This window comes from Micropterus salmoides, unplaced genomic scaffold (genome assembly GCF_014851395.1).
Source record: "Micropterus salmoides isolate LMB-PRFRI ecotype aquatic unplaced genomic scaffold, ASM1485139v1 Ms_hic_scaffold_16, whole genome shotgun sequence".
NCBI lineage: Eukaryota > Metazoa > Chordata > Actinopteri > Centrarchiformes > Centrarchidae > Micropterus > Micropterus salmoides.
In genome coordinates, this window is record NW_024040707.1 from 9,161,007 (window position 1) to 9,175,655 (window position 14,649).

The window sequence follows — 14,649 nt, forward strand, 5'->3', positions numbered from 1 at the left end:
TCAGAATGTAGGAGGAGTAGGATTAGGGTTAGCTGAGAACAACCAATTTACAAACTTCACCTTCTCATTATATAACAAGACCCCCCCCCAAGCTTCCAACAGACAAGGTCTGAAAAGATCATTTTCATAATTTTCTATTTTTTCATTTCATCAATATATTCTAGCTGTACATCAATGTTCGAGTCATTACTACCATCGGAAGCATAGTTTGACAGGACTAATATTCATCTTGTTTGACAGCTTTTGTGTGTTTATTGTTGTCATAAGACACTGTGATCAAAATAAGGAATCAGATTAAAAAAAGTTGCTTTTTTTTTGATAAAATATATTTTATTTAAAACTTTTGGGGGGAAAAGGGACCAAAAACTCATAAGTTTCAAAAAATGCACTGCATCTTTGAAAGGCTTATGCTTACATTTCTCAGTCAAGTATAAATAGTCTCTTCTTTGGTTCCATCTTCTGATTCATCATTTGATCCAGCATGTGTATGTGTGTGTGTGTGCTATGTAACACCAGCTTTGACTCTTCCCTGAGAAAGTCTTTGAGGATTTCAGGTTGCTGATCACTCACTGGACTTCAATCAGCGTCTCATTCGTAGAGGGCCCAGCCCTCGCATTTTAAGACAGTCTTTGCCATCCTTTATCTGGAAAAAAAAAGATGAACGTTTCAGTCATATAAACATTCAACACTATTTAATTTAACTGCACTAAAACTCATTGCATTTGTTTTCCTAAGGAAATTAAGATTATTCATTTTTATTTTCAACAAATCTACAATAATTATTATCAACTTCAACTATTTGAAGGCAAAGGCAAGAGGAAGGTATTAATTGTGATGTATATCACATTATGTTTTGCACCGCAATATAGTTAAGTAGAAGTAGAAGCAGAAGTAAAAACAAATAAAAAAAAATTACATCTGTGTGTGAATGTGTGAGGAATTTACAAAGAGCGCCAAAATATATTCAGTGCGTAAAAGTGCTTTTTTACGCTATTCAGTAAGACAAAATAATGGAGTTACCCTAAAGTGTTCACTATTGGAGAATTAACAGATGCTGCATTAGACGCAATTTTCTCAAAAAGCATGATAAAGACAAAAAACCCAACATGTATCAGGCTCACAGCCACTTTTTATATTTTGCGCATTTAACATATCAGTAGTAGCTTATTAAAGCTGCACTGGATTTTATGCCGGTACAGTAAAACAGCATTTACCCCTTTTCTCTGGTTGCTCAAACAGAAGGTGCAGATGGTCCGCGGCTGCTGCGCCCCGCTCTCTCCTTGCGCATGAACCGGGCCTAGGCAGGGCTGTCCATCACCGCCGCCGTCCCCGAGAAGAAGCACATTGGCCAGGTGGGAAATGTAGCTGGATGCCAGTCGAAGAGTTTCAATTTTGGAGAGCTTTCTGTCCACCGGCTCGGTGGGTATGAGAGTCCTGAGAGCTGTGAACGCCGTGTTGACACTCTGGGTCCTGCCTCTCTCCCTGGCGTTAGCTGCACTCCTCTGTTTCACGACCACCGCGGAGTCTCCTACCAGTTTGCGAGAAATCCTTCTTCGTTTTTCGCTGGAGCCACAGTAACTTTGCTCCGAGCTGCCGTCGCTTTCGCTGCGGTTTTCGTCATCCTCGGACGTGACAGTGAAGTCTGAATAGATCAAGTGTGTCGCCACAGGCCGCAGCATGGCGTAAGTCATCATTAAAAGTTACAAGTCCCGGTGTGGCTCTAAATCCTCTTTTAGATCAGACAGAAAACCAACTCAGGGGCTAACCCTACATCTCAGTATGGCACAAAGACTGCATATAACTACTTGTGAAAAAAAGACGTTTTTAATAAAGCTGAACGACTTTTCATGAGTGAGTCTGCAGTGGCCTATTTTAAGGATGGACGCAGACTACCTGGTCAGCTGGGCTCTTATAGCTGCATGGGAGGAGCTGCCAGCAGCACACTGTAACCTCTCAAGTGAAAAGACTCTGTATACACAAATAATAATTCATCATAAATATACCACATTGTTATAAATCATAATAACTGTACATGAATATTAAAGTGAAACATTGAAATGTAAAGTGATAGTTTAATGATAGTAATTTTTTATCACTGGAACTCACATATACAGGGTGACTGCAGAGAAACATTGGCAGTGTTTGGCTATTCTCTTCATTTACCACAAGTTAAAAGTGATTGTGGATTCTATTTCTGTTTTTAAAAAGACAGATATTGTAACTATTGCAGGCTATTGCATGACACAGTATAGCAGAATGTATTTAGTGGTGGAACATATATTCAGATGCTTTATCTATGAGTAAAGGAAGCAATATGGCATTGTAAAAATATTCCATTAAAAGTCCTGTATTCAAAATATTACTAAGTAGAAGAACATATGTTTTAACATCAAAATCTAGAAAAAGTAAAACTACTTATCATAAAGATGATGCCAACTGAGTGGAATATTGTTGAATATTATATCATTACTCATGCATTTATGTGTAAGTAGAATCGTAAAAAAAAAAATCGAAAAGTAGAAGTATAATAGTGTTATTGCTGGTCAAGGTGGAGCAAGTTTCTAACTACGGTGCTAGGTTGTTTAGTCGATAAAAATACATCTTTTATTATAAACTGATCAAATGTTTTTATGTAAAAGTTTAATCAGAAAAGTAACTGGTAACTATAGCTGTCAAATAAACGCAGTGGAGTAAAAAATACAATATATACTAAGATATAGATATAAAGTAGAGAAGTATAAAGTTACATTAAATTAAAAAGCTCAAGTAAGTACATGTACTTAAGTACAGTACAGAGCAAATGCAGTTACTTGCCACCACTGGCTGTATAGGTTTATGGCCCAGGAGCATGATTACAAAATTTAAATGTTTAAGCTATAAAGTATTTTAATGGCCTTGAGGGACTGAAGTTTGCTTTTCAGTTATTTTACAGCTTACAGTCTGACATGTTTATAGTGCTGCCACCCACTGAGGCTTGTTTTTGTTGGCTGGTAAAACACACCAATACAGTCGAGACCAAAAGGAATTTAATTTCTCCACAAAATTTCAGCAACTTGAGCAATTATAATTGTGCAAGTGTTTGGAGAACTTGTGCAGTGTGGTGTGTATGCAAATTATTTTGTTGGTCTTTCCAACTCTGAAATTTCCAATGGAAATTGTCAAGCCAAATGTAAGAAGTTCTTTCATTTGAATTTCATTTTCAGGAAGCCCGACTTAATGTTTGGCTTTGAATCACTATTGCACCGCAACAAAGTGGCTCAGACTAATTAGAGTAAATAATTCCACTGTTACATCACCATATTAAAAGCTGGCATTGGACTACACACTGAGGAGCACAGGTCAGGCAGCAGGAGAAAGTTAAATGTGAGTAAATAAACACTGAGCAGATGATCCTGGAATGGCAAGCATTTATTTGCTTGCTGCCCTGAGTTTAAAAAAACAAACTAGCGGCAAATGGATGATTTTGTCCCTCCAAGCCCCATCGGCAGACACAAGTCCCTTCCAGCCACAGCTGGCAGCACATTCAGCCTCTTCAATGTGCCTCAGCTGCATCAACAGTAAGACATCAGACACCAAAACTGTCTGCTGAAGGAGTACTGAGGTCTTACAAAGGACAGGAACCTGCAGTGGCAAAGGCTGTGTGAATATTTTAATTAGCATAATAAGTTAGTCTCTTCAGAGATTTAACTCTATGCAAAGTAATTTAAAAAATCATGTGCTTCACAAATCTTCAATAATTTGTTGTGATATCTGATGATCCAGTAATAACACATTAAAATGTCAACAAATCCCATCAACTATCATCAAATAAATTATGTTGCGAGTCTCAGATACTCTCTGCTGCTGCTGTATGGTTGACTACATTTACAAGGACCCGATCAAAACCCGGTAAATTTAGTTTGTCTTTGTGAGACGTGAACCTGTGTGTGTGTGTGTGTGTGTGTGTGTGTGTGTGTGTGTGTGTATTGACTTGGATCTAACGATAGAAGCTGAAGCGTTCTTAGAACAACTATCTTATTTCTTGGAAGTGTGAAACGCTCCTTTGGTTGTCCGGAAGAAGTAGATCCATTTATCCATACTGATGAGACGACAGCATGTTGAGTTTGCCACCCACTGAGTCCTGTGTTGTTGTCCTTCAGAGATCCAAGAACAGCAGCTCTGTCTGAGCCATCAAGCACATACAAGGAAGGTTTTCTGTGTGTGTGTTGCTGCATGTTTTACGATTCTATCGATGGCAATGTCGGCCCATCACTTTACAAGATAGATTGCCATGAAATTTTGTACAGACATTCATGGTCCCCAGAGGATGAATTCCAGTGACTTTGGTTACCGCCTCACTTTTCCTTTAGCACAACAATGAGCTTGATATTTTAGGCTTTTAGTCAAATGTCTAGACAACTAATGGATTGATGGCAACGCAATTTGGTGCAGATACTAATTTATCCAAGAGGATTATCTTTTGGTGATCATCTGAGCTTTTCTGTAGTGCCACCAGCATGTCGAAGTCTTCACTTATCTTGTGAAATATCTCAACATCCACTGGATTGATTGGCACAAAATTTGGTATAGACATTCATGGTCTCCAGAGGATCAATGCTGATAACTTTGGTGACGCTCTTACTTTTAAGCGAAATGTCTCACCAGCTGTCGGATGAATTGCCATGAAATTTGGTGCACACATTCAGTTTTCATCTAACGCCATCATCAGATCAAAATGTTAATCTTACCAATGTTACTTGCAAAACAACATTCCCATTAGTCTCAACTGTACTTTGTGTTAAGTGCACAGGTACAGTATCATATAGTTTCATTGGCACATTCAAATGTGCACAGGCAATCTGAATGAGCCTAGTTAATCTTGTTGGGCAGCAGTCACTCTGCACCTCATCCACTTTTCTTCAGCACAGCTGGTGGTGGTGGACCAGCCACTGTTTCACTCACAATTCTCCAGGTTTCCCTCTGCTGCTGACACATTTGCATACATGTACATGTCAAAGCCAAGACAGCTGGTTAATGCCTTTTCCTTCCATCCAAGCCTGGCGATATTCTCCATTTTTCAACAATCCTATTAAAAGCTAAAAAATAAAAAAAAATATTAGTGAAGCTAAAGCCAGAAATAATTTATTCTTCTGTGTCATAGATCTCTATTGTAATGGTTAAAAACATCAATGAGCAACATTGTTGTACTGGGTGATATGTTCCTTCATTACGATGAACACTGCTGACACCACTTACACAGCCCTGCTTCAGTAAATACTCACTAGAGAATTAAATCTGTGGCTGAAAATGGTTCCCAAGAAATACACAATTTAACCGTTTGCCCAAAACACAGTACAGTGCCCAGGTGTTTTAGATATCATCTGGATGCTTTTTATAAACATTGAAAAAATCAGGACCCTGTTTTTAAGATTTATGTTTTCAGTACAAAGAAAATCGTCTGAGAGCAACAGACAGGCTGGGGAAGCCAGGAGGTATTGATAGACAGGATTAATGCACTGTTGGTTTTTATCTTTTCATGGGATTTGGGAGGTCTGTTTTTTCTGTCTCACAGTGTATGGTCAGGTGAAAAATGGTTGGGGTTAAGGCGAGGCTGTACTGAGGTAAAGCTAAGGAGAAAAATATCGAAATCTTAAACACAACAACAGCATATCATGTTTTTCCTCATCCTTGTTCAGCAAAGCATTTATAGAGGGGATCTGTACTGTGGCATCATGTTTTGTTGTGTTTTCTCCAGATCTGTGTTGGAACACTGGGACACACAGTACCCGTTTTCTTAAGGTACTAAGGCCCTATTGAAAAACATAGTAGACACATGTTAATGTGTAGGTGCAACACAAACTTCCTCTGCAGAGCAGGTTTGTCTAACAGTTTTGTTGCAGGTGGGCTCAGATGTTGCTCAGAAGTCAACAGCCCGTGTGAAATACAGCCTATTGCTATCATACCACATGTATTCTTTCACAAAGCTACACAAAGATGAAGGTTTACGCGCAAGTGGTGAGGTCAGAGGGAGGATAAAGCACTGCAAATCTGGCACAAATTACACGCCTGCAGCCACCAGTAGTCTGATCGAATTCCGGATAGGAAGCTGTGAGAAGTCATCAGCGAATCAAACACCTAAACTCTTTCAAGAGGATTTGGTTGTAATACCTCCCCAAGTGGAACAAATGGGTGAGCTGGCTAACCAGAGACCTTTTTTTAAGCTTAAATGTAGACGCACTATAATGAAGAACCACAATCAGATTTGTGAAGGTTTGTATGGCATTTTTAATCTGCCACATAGATTCAGCAGTGAGAAGACAGCTGGAAAAGCTCTATTTATTAATGCTTATCACTGTTAAAACAATTGTCCATACATGAGAAAAATCTGCCATGATAAAAATAGAAAAATGCAAAAGCAGGCTTTTAAAATTTAAAACAGTGTTGAACAACCCATTTATTTTAACCTGGTTACAGTAAAAACAAACAGAGCAATTCATGTTTTTTAGTTTATGGTACTATATGGTACAGACGTGCACAAGCCAATTATGTAGGTAACCGAGTTTGATGGGGTGCCAGAAATAGAGAAATCTGTCTGTGTTCTAATAAACAATGTCACTGCAGACACTATAGCGAGTGTTTGTAGATGAATGACTAATCCTCTTTGTATCACCAAAACATAATAAAGTGAAATTTTCACCCTTGTTTTTCTCAGAAACAGACAAAAAGAAATTAATTGTTTGGCGTTTATGGAATATTTTATTGGACTTTAATATTTGTAACCCACAGAAAACAATCCACAAATGTGAACTATGAAATATTACGCAAATATTTCACTATCTACAAATATGTATTTTTACATTTGTGATGTGTAAAATCCTTTCCACAAGCGATTTCTACACACAAAACAGTTTTAGCGCATTTGCAGATTGCTTTCAATCAATTTGTGGGTCAGGTTACATTTGTAACTTCCATTTCACGCATTTGTGGAATTTTGTCCAATGTGTACTGCGGAGATCTGTAAAAAAAAAACAACCTCCCATGAGTTGTAAAAATATCCACTGCCCAGGGTCATCTGTATGAGACAACCACTTCTGCTTCTGTTGGACCACTAGACTCTACTCTGTTCAAACTTTTCTGTACAAGTGTATATACTATTGGATACTTTATCACTTTATACTTTATCTGGGGGTGGTGAAGGCACAATGGATAAGGCACATACCTTTGGTGTGAGAGACCCGGGTTCAATCCCCCACTGTGGCCCATCCCCCATTGTCCCCTGATTGCTCCAGAGGTGTGCAACCTCTGACATGTATAGCAATTGTAAGTCCTTTTGGATAAAAGCGTCAGCTAAATGAATAAGTGTAAATCTGCTGGTGTAGCTAATAAACTGCTCACACACTTACAGATCTGTGGTACAGAAAAACTTTCGTCCACAAATGCGTAAAAAGGAAGTCACAGATGTAACATGACCTGCAAATTGACAGGTAATGATCCGCAAATATGCAAAAACCAATATTATATAGCTGCAGTACCGGAGACTGCAGTTTCGGGACTGTAGTTCTTTTGCGACAAGTTTCTCGCTTTCTTTTTTCCAAGTAATGTCCAGCTTTGTCCGGTTTTTATATAAATATGAAGTAGTAGTCCGACAGAACTCCGGTGCCATCTGACCCTAACAACAACAGTGGAACCGGATGTGCACGGAAGCTAGCTGCAGAGAAGCGCAAGTGAAGATAAATCAAGTTGTAATCCCAAAAACTAAAGTAAAAAGCTAATTTAATAAAAGCAGTTAACTCTGATCTCCTCCCGCAGGCAAATGGCATAGTTGTCAGAGCAGAATCCAGACCGACTATGGGTGTTTATTTCTCTGAAAGCTGCAGCACTGCTCCCCGCACACTTCCTCGTTCTTTAACAGCTCCCTGTTGGATTGTCATTAAACCGCTCGGCAGGTCCTCTCCAAACAATGCTCCAAAGCTGCCGGTGACGTTTGAACTATCTCACCGCTGACAGGCTTTCGCAACAGCGCCTCAAGCAAATTTTTCGGCCAAGTTGAAAAATTTGAACGCCTCATTCGTGCCGCTCGGAGCTAATTCGCGTCTTTGCGTTGACTTTGTACGTAATCAAGCCGCCCAAAACGCTGGATTCGCTTTCGCACCTTAACCCTGTCTGCTAGTACGGCCGATGTGCACAGCTGTAGGGTTAACTAGTCAACATGCATATAATCAATAACTAAGTTTTAGGCACACACTCGGTGATGGTTGTGTAATCACAGTAAGGGTCCTAGAAATGCAGTTCTGGTCCAAGGATTGCGGTCCTGAAACTGCAGCCTCTGTGAAAAACAGATCCATAAATGCATAAACACTTTGTTTGTGAAATTAAAATGTGTATACGCAGTAAATTGTACACATCTGCAAATTTTATACTACTACAGTATACTGTCAGACCCATTTAAACTCTTTGCACACTAAAAAAAAAGTCTATATCATATCTTTGTTTTATATTCTACCATCATTAGTCATTGTTTTTGGTTAGAGATATTGAAAAAAATAGTCTCCTTAGATTCATGTGTCAAATTTTAAGTTTTTGTAGGGATGTGGCGGGAGAAAAACTATACTTAGCGAAAATCAAAGTCTGCTTAGGGCTTCATCAAATCTCATGAACTTTCTCATGAAAGTTAATTTGTTAAGTCATCACTGAGCAATACAACATCAAACGGTAAAAACTTCTATGAGAATTGACATGGCCCCAATCCATTTGTGAAAAACACTTCCGCTTCGTACCCCCCTAAATCCCCTTGATCTGTTTAAATCCTCAAAGATAAAGCGTACAGAACCACCCATGGAAAACGCTCCCCAAAGCAACAGGTGCAATATATTTTTTCATACCGGTGTTGCGTGTCAAAAACCCTTTGAGGATATGGTTACTTCCAGACAGTGAGAGAGCCACAGGAAGTCTTCTCACACGCGACGTTTCAGATGAGAAATTTAGAGTCCTTTAGGGCCGGTCGGTAAAAGCTGCCCCAGGTCTCCCTTCATTTCCTCAATGGCCACAAAGGGAGACTATCAAGCAACTCAAACAACTGAGCTTGCATTGTGAAGGCGCTGATGTCGGAAAGTCCTCCTCTATGTGCACTGACCTGTGATGTATACCTGTTTACCTACATTATTCTATAAACCTACCTTCCATCCTCTAAAACAGAGTTGCAGGGGAACTGACTTGATATAATAAGCAGGGAAAGTCAGTACCAAAAACAAACAGGGCATTATGAAATACATTTACACAAGATTATTCAGTACAGCAGAACCAACCATTAATATTAATGTGCATGTTTAAGAGGCAAAAAACTGCTATCTATGTTATTTACTGGAAGTGGAATACATTTTTACTCTTCGCATCAGGGACTTCAGCTTGGAGACTCAGCCATCAATCAGGTTGTTTTTACATGCATTTGTAAAATGAGTTTATCTGAGAGCACTACAAGGAAGTGAGAAAGAGCTTTGGCTTTAATATGAAATGACCTGGATTGTTTTTCCTCATTCCTCCTCTTTCTTTGGCAAAACACAGTCTGGAAGGTTACAACAGAGATCTTTTACAGAGATGATGAGTAAGAAAGCCTGATGACTGGGAAAAGGGGCAGACTTAACAACATCTTGCAATTTGACACGAGACGTTGTCAGCCTGATGTTCTCATAACGACTGGCTCCTAGAAACCATCTGGTCTATAAGCGCCATTTCCATGTACACTGTTTTTGGTCATTATATGGTGCATGCATTTACACACTCAGAATTCAGACCTATTAAAATAAAATGGAGAGAGATGTCGGACAATGCTGCGTTCACATCATGTCAATCAGGATTGTAATCATGAGCAGCCGAGTTGGAAAAACTCCTCACGTCAGCAACTCAGCACTGTTTTTAATCAGGAAATCCTGATAGCAAGGATATCTCCCACTTAGTGAAAAGATCTACAAAGTTTCAACAAACACTACAAAAGACGTGGTTACATCTAAAGTCGGAACAATGGCACTTTTCCTGTTCTTCCAATTCAGCAGACATGGCCTGAACGCAACAATATATTGTGCAAGCTGGCTCCCTGACATGGCTTACTGGGACAGTTGAATATAACAGAAACTTTGTTAATGTTATTAGTGACATCCATTATTGCGGTGTAGTGTTGCTCAGCTATATCCCCATCACATTTTCTAATGTACAAGTAAGACAACCATCATTTAAATTACTTTTTATGTGAAAGCACAACTGGAGTTTGAACAGAGAATATCTTGGTAAAAATGTATAACTTACAAAAACACACATTTACAAACACACACATCCTTTAAATTACATATATGTGGTTTCAAAAGAAAAATATCATGTATTTAACTAAAGAGTTACATTTCCCCCTGCTGGTACATCCTTTTCTCTGCAGTCCCCAGCAGTGAAAACTCTGTGTGAGAGTATGAGAGTAACCTGAGGGAAGTCTCTCCCAGGCTGTCCAGCATCACCGCAGATCAGGCGTCGACGCCCCCAAGTAAGTGCTAAGGTCTGAGATGTTTGATTTGATGAGCTTGGCTGGGATGGTCGGCATGTTCAACCTCTGATACGCAGCAAACCTGTGACAGCCTCCAAAAGAATAGTAGTAATTTCCCCCCTCTCTGCCTTTGATCCAGAGCACATCAATGGGAGGAATAACACTGATGTCTGCTGTCTCCTGGAAGGAAAGACAAACTGACAATTTATTCATGCAGCAAGCGCGGAGCAGAAATTATGAAAGTATTGCAACAAATAGTAAAAGGGCAACTACAGTATGAGTGAGTAGCTAGATGTTATTACAAACATGCTCCTGTAGGAATATTATAAGAACATCATAGGCAGAGGTGGATGTTGTACTCAGCACGTTTACCACAGTGAGAAAATACTCCATCAACAAGTTAAAGTCCTGCACTGGGTTGCACCAACTATGTGTAAGTTCAAACTTTGCCTAGTTTGAACGTAATGTCTAACTTAAGTCGGAGTTTACGTGCTACTAACGTTTTAAGGGTTGCACCAGCTGAAATACATCCAACGTAGACATAAGTTACGATTTAAATCTTACACCTAGTCCTTAATAGGTGGAAAGTCCTCCATAAAATAGTCGAGTGGTTGTCATGGCGCATCGTTTTCAAGGGGGGTTGACTGGGATCAGGAGGAGCAAATTATACCGGGCTCTTCTGCGTAACCAAACGCACACAGCCTGGATGGTTCATTGCGGTTAATGAAGCAAAATGCAGATCACAGACTGGTTAAGTTATGAAGGTATGAATTGAAAATGTAGCGAAATTAAGAGTAGATTACTGGCCAAAGAAAACACTGGATTAAATAGTAAAAATATAAATAATAAAGGAATGTGAAAAGGCAATGACTTATTTTTATTTATTTTGCTAATGTGCGTTACTTGTAACAAGTTACTAACCACCCTGCTGCAGGCGCCCTCACTACTGTCTTCAGGTAGGCTGTTAATAACTGCAGCCCAGAAGAAAAGTCTGTAATATTGAGGCACTTAGCTGAGTCTGCCTCCAGCAAACTCATATTTTTTCTCCCTTAACTTTTTAGCACCTCCTTTGCGTTGTGTGGGATGTTTTCTATAGGACTACACTAGCCACTCATAGAAGCCTAAACCTTCTCGCCTAGCCGAACTCCGAAATCGCAGAAGAAAAGTAGCAGGGAAAAAACAGATTTTGAAATATGAGGGGGACATGTCCCCCCAATGTATAATGGCTCCTTCGCGTATAGAAGCTATAATGTTACAATTTCAGCTGCCCCTTATAATTTACCGTTCATTACGGGCACCGTTAAATTACGTCTATGTTGTAGTTAACGGTTTTACCACTCAATGTCACTGTTGGACTAGCTGTAGATTAAGGTTTCATAGTTATCACCTAATCATAATTATTTGTCCTTGTTTACGTACCTTTTTGTTGGTGTTTTGTTGCTATATTTACCCATTAGCCTCTTCAGTATTGCAAAATGTTGAAAGAGAGAGAGACAAACAGATGACAAAACTGTAATAAACTCTCTGTTAAGAATAGTGCTGTTCACTGATTGGCCATGGGATGTGGAAACGGCATTTTCTGCGACGCTGTTTTGATTAGTATGGACTTTACGCCAGAGTAGCTAAGATGGACCTTAAGTCTCGGTGGTGCAACCAAACATCAACACAGCTTAAGTCTCTAACTAGTTTCAACGTATTGTTTAGTGTGGACTTTGCACCCTAACTTAAAGTAGAACTTACGTATCGCTGGTGCAACAGGCTGCTGCATTAAAAGTAAAAATACATAATTATTAAAAGTAAACTGTCAAAAATCAAAGCACGTATTATGCAGAATGGTTCGTTTCGGGGGTTTATATTATATGGATTATAGCTAATAGAGGTGGAGGAAATTTCGGGTGGTCGAATGTACACTGAACAAAATTATAAACACAACACTTTTGTTTTTGCCCCCATTCATCATGAGCTGAACTCAAAGATCTAAGACTTTCTCTATGTACACAAAAGGCTTATTTCTCTCAAATATTGTTCACAAATCTGTCAAAATCTGTGTTAGTGAGCACTTCTTTGCCAAGATACCCATCCACCTCACAGGTGTGGCATATCAAGATGCTGATCAGACAGCATGGGTATTTTCAGCTATATCCCCATCACATTTTCTAATGTACAAGTAAGACAACCATCATTTAAATTACTTTTTATGTGAAAGCACAACTGGAGTTTGAACAGAGAATATCTTGGTAAAAATGTATAACTTACAAAAACACAGGTGTGCCTTAGGCTGGCCACAATAAAAGGCCACTCAAAAATGATCACACAGCACAATGCCACAGATATCGCAAGTTTTGAGGGAGCAAGCAATTGGCATGCTGACTGCAGGACTGTCCGCCAGAGCTGTTGCCCATGAATTGAATGTTTATTTCTCTACCATAAGCAGTCTCCAAAGGCGTTTCAGAGAATTTGGCAGTACATCCAACTGGCCTCACAACCGCAGACCACGTGTAACCACACCAGCCCAGGACCTCCACATCCAGCATCTTCACCTCAAAGATCATCTGAGACCAGCCATCTCTGAACAGAGATGTGTTGCACTGCGTGATGCAAATGGTGGTCACACCAGATACTGACTGGTTTCCAGACTCCCCCCGGACCCTCCAATACAGTGAAACTGCATTTTTGAGTGGCTTTTTATTGCGGCCAGCCTAAGGTGCAATACCCATGCTGTCTGATCAGCATCTTGATATCCACGCCTGTGAGGTAGATGGATTTAGATGTTTGAGTTCAGCTCATGATGAATGGGGGCAAAAACAAAAGTGTTGCGTTTATAATTTTGTTCAGAGTAGAAAAATACATCCAGCGCTGTGATTTTAGAAATACGGAAGCTGAAACTAAAACCACCAACCAAACTCTGTCGAATGTATTTTAAATTTAATGTATAAATACATTTTCGGTATATCTGATCTCTTTACATTATGATCTGGTACCATGAATTTAATTATGGTGGGGGAAAAAATCATTTTAATTAATATATGTATGCTATTTATTGACTAAAACCTGTCAAATGTACTTTAATTTTATTATTTATTTGCTTAATCCCTCACCAGTAATCTACAATTTCTACGAAAAAAAGGAATCAACTTTTAATTTAAAAAAAAACCTGTAATATGTATGAAATCCTCTTTATGTCATTATAAAACCTCTATATTCCCAGGAATTGTTTGGCCCTGAATGTATCATATTTCATAAACTGGTCATGTGTTTAGCAGTTAAAATCATAACCTGCAAAGGGTACTTCTAATTGAGGCAAATCTTATCTAGTAAGTAAATTAAGCTGCAAATCTTCAGGTCTCTGAATGATGACCAGTTGTGACATTTTACTTTAAAAACTGTGTTAATTGTGTTTTGTTTTGTGTTATGCTTAAATGCATAGGTCTAATAATTAAATATTCAAGGTGTGATGCCATGCAAGGAAGTCTAATCTAAAACACAGAGTTCAAGTCCAAGTCTTCAGTCTCAAGTCTACAGCTCTGGTATCTTGTAACTATAACTGTCAGATACATGTAATGGCGTAAAAACAACAACACAGTTTCCTCTCTGAAATGCACTGCTGACGTATACGCAAGTACAACTATTTTGTACTTGTACTTAAGCCTAATAACGTGCCTCAACACACCACCGTACATCTTCCTGTGGTGATATAATAGGATTTAAGGAGATACTATTCAGATATGCACACATGAACCTGAAATTAATCTATTAGTGATTTTACACTGTACTGTAGGATGCATACATTTCCATGATAATACCCGTGTTACCTTTATTGAGTTCATCAGACTCTGAACTTTTAGCTCATCCAGTACCGGAGGAATCGGTCTGATGATGACGTCCATCGGGACGTTGTGGACTTCCTCGACGGTGTCCGAGTGAATCGACCTGTTAACGTGCTCCGTGCCGGACTGAGTGGACATTGTAGACGTGTTTCTACAAACCAACAGTTTCACCTGAGTTTTAGTGCCGTGCCACAAGCGAAACATTTATCTACTTTAGTCTATAGTAGACTATAGTAGATCTCTGTGTGGGTGTCTCTTCACTTCCTTGTTGCTGATTTGTATCTTCTTTACGATCTTTACGCAGGTTTGTATGCGTGG

The 14,649-nt window shown here is 39.2% G+C and overlaps 2 protein-coding genes across 3 annotated transcripts; both read right to left on the bottom strand.

The window, feature by feature from the left end:
• Positions 1 to 204: 204 nt before the first annotated feature.
• Positions 205 to 2,104, bottom strand: tcf15 (transcription factor 15). Its single transcript, XM_038721540.1, has 2 exons — positions 1,215 to 2,104; positions 205 to 643 (listed from the first exon to the last, which is right to left on the bottom strand). Exons 1-2 carry the CDS (start codon positions 1,692 to 1,694, stop codon positions 581 to 583), a joined length of 543 nt encoding a protein of 180 aa, XP_038577468.1. The 5' UTR covers positions 1,695 to 2,104; the 3' UTR covers positions 205 to 580.
• Positions 2,105 to 9,461: 7,357 nt separating this feature from the next.
• Positions 9,462 to 14,624, bottom strand: srxn1 (sulfiredoxin 1 homolog (S. cerevisiae)). Of its 2 annotated transcripts, none has more exons than XM_038723663.1 (2): positions 14,317 to 14,624; positions 9,462 to 10,681 (listed from the first exon to the last, which is right to left on the bottom strand). In XM_038723663.1, the coding sequence occupies exons 1-2, from the start codon at positions 14,533 to 14,535 to the stop codon at positions 10,475 to 10,477; spliced, it is 426 nt and encodes a 141-aa protein (XP_038579591.1). In that variant the 5' UTR covers positions 14,536 to 14,624; the 3' UTR covers positions 9,462 to 10,474. The 2 variants fall into 2 exon arrangements, with proteins under 2 accessions (XP_038579591.1, XP_038579590.1); XM_038723662.1 differs by having other exon boundaries at positions 9,462 to 10,684; positions 14,317 to 14,622.
• Positions 14,625 to 14,649: the final 25 nt, after the last annotated feature.

Bases quoted from the DNA above. Each gene is read 5' to 3' on its own strand.
- tcf15 (XM_038721540.1), bottom strand. From the start codon at position 1,694: ATGATGACTTACGCCATGCTGCGGCCTGTGGCGACACACTTGATCTAT. The intron at 644-1,214 runs GTAAATGCTGTT...TTTTTTTTCCAG, and splicing joins TGAGCAACCAGAGAAAAGGG to ATAAAGGATGGCAAAGACTG.
- srxn1 (XM_038723662.1), bottom strand. From the start codon at position 14,535: ATGTTTCGCTTGTGGCACGGCACTAAAACTCAGGTGAAACTGTTGGTT. The intron at 10,685-14,316 runs GTAACACGGGTA...CTTTCCTTCCAG, and splicing joins GTCTGATGAACTCAATAAAG to GAGACAGCAGACATCAGTGT.